Consider the following 8,110-nt stretch of genomic DNA (forward strand, 5'->3'; position numbering starts at 1 on the left):
CAGATAATCGGTTTTATTCTAAAGCTTTGTCATTATTATTATTGTTCCTGCTTCTCTCTAGTGGGTTAAGGCTGATGTTTACAGGATTGAGAGATTACTTCTTGCTTTGTGAACAGTAAGAGCAGGAGTCAGCAGGACCCGATGAGCATGAACTCAGATGCTGTAAGTGCTGCTTCTCATTCTCATCCAGAGATGCTGAGCAGCCGCACATCCACTCCTCACAGCACGCTGTAATTACACAGGACAAGTACAGTCAAACAGCTTGAAAACTGCATACAACTGTTAGATGTTCTTACTGACAGGAGTGTGGATTATGAATAATTTAATAAGAGTGATGTTGTGCTGGTGTTGAAGTAGAGAAGCCTGACGCTTTTGGGTGTGAAGAAGTCCTTATAAATAAACCATAACAAGGTGAGTGCCAGTCTTTCCATTGTTATTTGATGCGTAGTGTTAATACTTGACTTTAATTGTCCATTAAATTAAAGAATAGTCACTCTATGGGCAATAACTAGAAAAATAAGAATGAAACTTGTTCTGGACAGGTTCATAAACAAGTATGGGCTTGAAATGGAGATTGTTGTGAACATAAACAGGCAGGTTACTGTGTTTGTTGAGGGAGACGGAAAAAATGTCCCTTAAGAATACTGCTAAGATTAAGCAAACAATCCACCCTTTATCCTCTCTCAGATGCACACTCATAAGCACATCTGTCATTAGATTTCAGAACTCTCATTAAATGCCTTCTATTTTTTAAAGGTACAACTTCTGTTTGGATAATTTACTGTATTGATTCTAAAAGCAGTGTGTGCAAAAAATCTGGCATATTTATATGTAATATTTGTCTAATAATAATATGTCTAATTAAACAGCAAAAGCAAAACGTGTGCATTAAATAAGCATTATCATTTTTAATTTTGTTATGTAATATATACCCAGTTCACATATCCACTTCATGTAACATAATGTCTTTTAATTATGTATTTTTAAAAAGAACAAAAAAGTATGTATTTATAAGCATAAACAAATATATATTGCAAAACAATATTGCAAAAGTGCAGTCAATGAGGTGGTATTTATAAATCATATATAGATGCAGACAGAAAAAACAAGCTCATGTGCAACTTGAAGAAAAAAGCCAACCACCACTAAAAAAGTGTGTTTGACCTACATGCAGCAGGAACAAGTTAACAGATTCAAAGCAAAAACTGCACTTCCCACACAAAACTATTGAACGCACTTTGTAGGTATACAATTACTGACTGTAGAGCCATCTGTTGCTTTGTACACTTGCTTTGTCACCAATTCTTCCTTATTTAGCTATCAAGAAGGACCCTATGTTTGTTTGTTTATTAGGATTTTAACGTCATGTTTTACACACTTTGGTTACATTCATGACAGGAACGGTAGTTAATCATTAAACAAGATTCATCAGTTCACAAGGTTATTTCGAACACAGGCATGGACAATTTTGTATCTCCAATTTACCTCACTTGCATGTCTTTGGACTGTGGGAGGAAACCGGAGCACCCGGAGTAAACCCACACAGACACGGGGAGAACATGCAAACTCCACACAGAAAGGACCCGGACCTGGGGATTGAACCCAGGACCTTCTTGCTGTGAGGCGACAGTGCTACCCACCGAGCCACCGTGCCGCCCAAAAAGGACCCTAACGCACTGCAATGACGTGATCATGGTAATGACATGGTGTTGTACTGTATAAGTGTATCAGGTGCAGCAGTGTTGTTGGGATTTTTAATCATTAAAATCCGAATGACTCCCATGACTCTCTCAACAAATATATGTCACTTTTTGACTTATTATGCAGCCCTGATGTCATTTACTTAATGTGTTTACTTTTCATTACAGAGCCCCAGTTCTGCCATCTTGCCTTGGTTCTTATACGCTAAAAGCATAAATACTGCAGCCCCTACACTCATATGGACAAATGCCATCATGCCCATTATTAGCAATGCCAACGACTTTAGCAATTTCTCAGTCAGCACAGATGACAGCAGCCTTGATCGCTTTTTCACTGAGATTCCAGAAACTGAGACCATTAAAGGGGTGTACTTTCAGCGGGCCCAGCTACTACGTGACCCCTCTGCCCTTGCCAGTGTTGATCACAGCAAATCTGCCCTTGTAAATGTCGGTGGCGATCGCTACACATTTGCCTGGAGTACACTAGATGAGTTTCCACTCTCCCGTTTGGGCCAGTTACGTCACTGCAGCAGCCCTGATGACATCGCCCGGCTTTGCGACGACTATGACCCAGCAAGCCGAGAGTTTTTCTTTGATCGCAGTGCCGCTGCATTTCGTGTCATCCTCAACTTTCTGGCAGCGGGCAAGCTTAGGCTGCTGAGGCATGCATGCGCTGTTTCATTTTCAGATGAGCTCAACTACTGGGGCATCGAACCCACCGGGATGGAGCGCTGCTGCAGGCGAGCTATGATTACCAGCTTGGATGACATGGCTAGTAAGAAGCGGAAAGAGGATGAGAGGAGGCAGAGGAGGATGTCCAAAATTCCAGCACGGGAAGGGGAGAAGGGCTACCTTGGCATCATAAGTCACCTCAGAGAGGTGATGGAGAACCCACACTCTGGTTGGATGGGCAAGGGCTTCGCCTGCATCTCTGTCATCATGATCGGTGTGACCGTGGTCAGCCTGTGTATCAGCACCATGCCTGATCTCAGACAGGAAGAGAGCACAGTAGGTGCCTTGATCTGTCATTTTTATATAATTACAGGACTCAAGGGTATACTTTTTTAACTAAAGCATTAACTCCTATTTTTACATTTTCTGGATATAGCAAATGTTTTTAATCCAGTGACCTACTGTATATTGTCTAAGCAATTAAAGGTTAAGGGTCTTGCTCAAGGACTCATTAGTGGCAACCTGGCAGTGGTGGGGCTTGAACCAGCAACCTCTTAATTACTAGTCCTGTACCTTAACCACTAGGCTACAACTGCCCTCAAAGAGCCAGGTCCTTGGAAATAGATTAAATCCAAAATCTAAAATGATTGCTGTTACAGAGTACAGACACAATTTGGGGTCAAAGTCTCCAAATTCTCCAAAATTACCATCAGACACCACCCCCATCCTAACAGATTATTTGGATAGCCTGTTATCAAAATAAAAACTTCCTATCATCTAACCACAAACTGAAGTGTTTGTAGTTTGCTGAATGCTACTGAGACTTTGATTGAAACCATGTTCTGTTGGCAACAAGTATTCAAGGTGGGCTTTGCTTGAAAAGAAGGATGACTACACTTAACCTGATGCTCATGGTTAGGTATGGTGGAGGGCCTGTAATGCTGTAGGGCTGTTTCTCTTTCGAGTGCCCTGAGAAACTTGTTCTGAAAGTTTTATGATTTCCATGAAACACCAGGAAATGTTAATTTAAATCTGTCTGCTTCTGCCAAGAAACAAAAAAAACAGGTCAGTGCTGGATATTCCAGCTGAACAGTGAGGGGTGAGCTAAAGAGGATGGTGCATGAGAATCTGTAAAGAGGAATAGTCTCAAAGTACCTGCTCTGTATGCTTACGTTTTAAAGCATTATACCAGAACACAAAGTGCTGTTTTATTTATTGAGAGGTCATACAGTGCATTAAATGCAAGGGTGACAGTAATTGTGTTTTCTCAAAATAAATATATATTATATGATTTATTACATTTTCTAGTGTGAGATTAGGATAAATAAACACTCACTTTCTTAACCGCTTATCCAATTAGGGTCGTGGGGGTGCTGGAGCCCCCTATCCCAAAAAAAAAACCTATCCCAGCTTTTCAATGTGCACAAGGAACACAGTAACACCCTGGACGGGGCACCAGACAATCGCAGGGCAGACACACATACACACACACATTCACTTATAGGGCAATTCCGTTTCTCCAATTAACCTGACTGCATGTTTTTGGACTGTGGGAGGAAACCGGAGCTTTCGGAGGAAACCCACGCAGACACCGGGGAGAACATGCAAACTCTGCACAGAAAGGACCCGGACTGTCCCATCTGGGGATCGAACCCAGGACCTTCTTGCTGTGAGGCGACAGTGCTACCCACCGAGCCACCGTGCTGCCCGATAAATAAACACTTGGTGGATTTCTTAGCAACCTTTTAACTCCGATAAGTGAAAGGGTGGTTAGGACAAAGACCTTTCTCTTTTGGATTGATTGACAAACACATCAGTCAAACATATTGGTGGAGGATTGATGATTTAGGCTTGTTTTCCATCCACAAGACCTGAAAAAAATTGCAGTCATTGAGAACAATAAACTCCACATAAAACCTGGATATTCCAGAGTATGAAAAACAAGAATGGTAAGCCATCTGTCCAGCAGCCTTGGCTTGGCCAAAATTGGGTCATTCAAAGCGCACCAGCAAATTAACATATGAATGGTGAAGGGTGAAAAAATCAAGGTGTTAAAATGGCCAAATCAAAGTCCTGACCTCGAGATGCTGTGGTGGGATCTTAAAGAGAGCTGTGCATAAATGAATGCCTGTAAAAATAAATGAACTTGAGCACTGTTGTATAGGAAAGTGGGTCAGAAAATGTCCTTAATGATGAAAGATATTTAGCCTAAATCTTTGTTTTTTTGTCATCTGAGGTTATATCTTTACTTGTAGAAGTTGGTGAGGGTCACACAATTGTTATTTAGGTTCTAATAAATAAAAACATAATTCTTCATATTTTTTCTATGACTGTTTATGTTGTACCAGCCAGCAGATATAAAAATATATTTTAAATAGACTACATATGGCAAATTTGTTTTCTCTATAATTTATAACTTTGATTGGTTACAAGTATTTTTAGTGTCCATCATAATCAGCTGAAATAACTAGATTAGAAACCCCAATAGTCTGTTAGAATTGTTCCATTGAATTCATATCATAAAATAACCTTTATCTCTTGAACTAGAGCTGCCAGTAGATTGGAGGATTATACAGTATTTGCATACTGTCTAGGATGTGTTCCCGCACATTAACACATGTACAACATGTCATCTTTTAAACAAACCATAGTCTAAATCTAGAACCAAAAGCATGGCCCCAGGTGTTTCAGGATTTCATAAGGTTTCACAATAGTACGAAGACACTATCTGACCAGCTTAAGTTTTATGTTTGCACTTTACAGCCAACCCTTTTTCAGGACAAGTGAAGTTGCAGTTTAGTGAGCAATGTCTGACAATGATTAACATTTTTTTAGTAGTAAAATGTATATAAGTTATTAAACCTGTAGAATCTACAATAAGACATGGACAGTTTATTGTAAGTGTAGTTGCACCCACTGAATTGTGAACATCAGCATTTATGTACATTGAACCACCACTGCCCTTCTTATAATCCTCCATAAAAAACACAACACATATATAAATTATTGCACACTCTGAACTTTGAATTCCTGTTTCCAAGCAAGGTTCCCAGAACGTCTAAAAGAAAAACATCTGAAAGAAAAATCAGCCTCAAAACATCACAGACCCGCCACCTTACTTTACAATGGTTCTTATATTGTTTCTGTATAATCATCTGTTTTTAAGCCATGACCAACTTGAATGTTATATTTCTGTTGAAAACTGGTTCAGGTCAAAGTTCCAGTAGTACTTACTTGGTACGTAATGGCACATTTGAAGTCTCTATGACCCTGAAATCATTGCATCTTCTGCAAATCTTTACCACTGATCCTTGTAGAAAATTTTTTTGCTTCTCTAACCATCCTCCTCGTTGTGCATAGAGGCAGCTTTTTTAGGCAGCTTCATTAAATCTATGGTTGTTTTAAATTTCTTAAATATTGCCCTAACCGTGGATATGTACTCTTTTCAGATGTGTGGCTATTTTTAAGCCATTGCCTCAATTATGAAGGCCAATAACCTTGACCTTCTACATGTTGAACGTCTATGTGAATTTGGCTCCTGTGACCAGATATGTGACCTCATTTGACCAAAAACATTCCTAAACACCCACTTAAAGTTAATTTAACAAGGGTGCTAATAGTTTCAAAGATAAATGTATTTTTCTTTGCTAAGGATATGACTTTACATATCACCTTAATTTACCCACAGGGTGAATGTTCACCGAAGTGTCAACAGATGTTCATTGTGGAGACCGTGTGTGTGGCCTGGTTTTCCCTGGAGCTGACATTGCGTTTCCTGCAGGCTCGCAGCAAATTGGACTTCGCACGAAGACCACTTAACATCATTGATGCAGTGGCCATTCTGCCTTACTACATCTCCCTGCTGGTAGAAGAGCGAGATCTCAGGTTAGGCAATCAATCGTATGCTGGTGGACGGCATGGAAGAGGCTATTTGGATAAACTGGGTCTGATTCTTCGGCTCATACGCGCCCTGCGTATCCTTTATGTCATGCGTCTGGCAAGGCACTCACTGGGCCTGCAGACGCTTGGCCTGACCGTTCAGAGGAGCACTCAAGAGTTCGGTCTACTGCTGATCTTTGTCTGCGTGGCCGTGGCACTATTCTCCCCTCTCATTCACCTGGCTGAAAGTGAACACCATGGCTTCAGCAGCATCCCTGCATGCTATTGGTGGGCTATCATCTCCATGACCACGGTGGGCTATGGTGACATGGTGCCCCGCACCATCCCTGGCCAGATGCTGGCATTCAGTGCTATCCTGAGCGGCATCCTCATCATGGCCTTCCCTGCGACCTCTATCTTCCATGTGTTCTCACACACCTATCGTGATCTGAAGCAGGAGCAGGAGCTGATGTGCAAGGATGAACGAGTGGCCTTTCTGGCTGCAGAGAATATCAGGACAGATTCTGAGAAAAACTCATATTCCTGGCAACAAGTACATGAGGGTGAAAATAAGGATGTGACTGAAAATCCTGCAGTGACAGAAACCACATGCTCAGACTTGCCATAGATACTGGAACTACTGGTGAAAGGGAAAGTCGTACCCCCTGCTAAGAGAGAGTTTTATGCATATGAAATAAGGATACAAAATGTTTTCCTTTTTTTTTTCAAAAGGTTAAAAGCTTAACCAAAAAAATCTAAATGATAGTGTCTTTTATGAAGACATAAAATATACATCTCTTTGTGTGTTGTCTATAGGCAGAATTTGCCTAAAAATGAAGATCAGACCTTTATTTTTTTATGAGAGAATAATGTAAAAATGTGGTAATTCCAAGGGAAGGAGATGGCCGTTATCACCAAAGATAAACACCTAGCAATAATGCTATTTATTAGCTTTACTGAACAGTAATATTACATAAGTGTTACATCTTTGTTGTCTCTAATACTAAATAAAATTATCACTGCAATTCTGAATTTTACACAGTTCCTTTAACTAATTTATGTGTCAGTAAGTGATTGTTTTTCCCATACTGATTTAGGTGGACTTCATTTAGCAAAAAAACAGCTTTGTACAGGTACTGATAAATAAAGAAATTCTATTTAGCTTTGAAGATATGTTTTACTTTTATTAACATTATTTAAGTAATTAAGGAGCATAAAATCAATAAACGTCGATGCTATTATGGCCAGAGGAAAGATTCAGGTTACTAAAGTCTGCATCACAAAATCTGATGTAGATTAAATATCGAACTAAGGAAATTTGAGAGGTTTTCTTTTTTTATTATTATTGTTGCCTCATTTTTATTACACTGAATAAAACAGACAAATGAAATCAATCAGCCACGACAAAAAACACACCGACCCCACACTGCTCCTATTACTGACCTCACACTGATTCCAGCGCTGGTTTTACACTTAACTGATTTCAACACAAAATGTAAGGCTAAACCCAACACTTCCTGATACCAACGCACTGAGAAAAAGCAACACACTAATAATCAGCAAAGCACACCTAACACAATGAATCTTACTGAACCCAAAACTGAAACTCCAAACTGAACTCACACTAAACCTTTTCTCAAAACATTGAAGTGTATTTAGGGTTTTCATTGTAACAAATCTAGAGAAATGTGAAGTATATTAAATGTAGGTCAAGACATTGTAAAGCATTACTTTCCCAACCTTATTTACTTTTTTTTAGCTGTGATTTATTTAACAAATTAACACTGGCAAATAAAGCCACAGAAAAATCTAAAAAAGTGTTAGTGTATTCAGAATAGTTGATTGGCCTAAATGTGTTT

General features: G+C 39.6%; 1 protein-coding gene across 1 annotated transcript; it reads left to right on the plus strand.

The window, feature by feature from the left end:
* Positions 1-381: 381 nt before the first annotated feature.
* On the plus strand, positions 382-7,284 carry kcng4b (potassium voltage-gated channel, subfamily G, member 4b). The gene is made up of 3 exons (XM_063012726.1): positions 382-411; positions 1,869-2,708; positions 6,061-7,284. Exons 2-3 carry the CDS (start codon positions 1,956-1,958, stop codon positions 6,877-6,879), a joined length of 1,572 nt encoding a protein of 523 aa, XP_062868796.1. The 5' UTR covers positions 382-411; positions 1,869-1,955; the 3' UTR covers positions 6,880-7,284.
* The last annotated feature ends 826 nt before the right edge of the window (positions 7,285-8,110 follow it).

The sequence above is a fragment of the Trichomycterus rosablanca genome, chromosome 17 (genome assembly GCF_030014385.1).
Source record: "Trichomycterus rosablanca isolate fTriRos1 chromosome 17, fTriRos1.hap1, whole genome shotgun sequence".
NCBI classification, from domain to species: domain Eukaryota; kingdom Metazoa; phylum Chordata; class Actinopteri; order Siluriformes; family Trichomycteridae; genus Trichomycterus; species Trichomycterus rosablanca.

Coding starts and splice junctions, on each gene's coding strand:
- kcng4b (XM_063012726.1), top strand. CDS start 1,956: ATGCCCATTATTAGCAATGCCAACGACTTTAGCAATTTCTCAGTCAGC. Junction 2,709..6,060: donor TCAGACAGGAAGAGAGCACA/GTAGGTGCCTTG, acceptor ATTTACCCACAG/GGTGAATGTTCACCGAAGTG.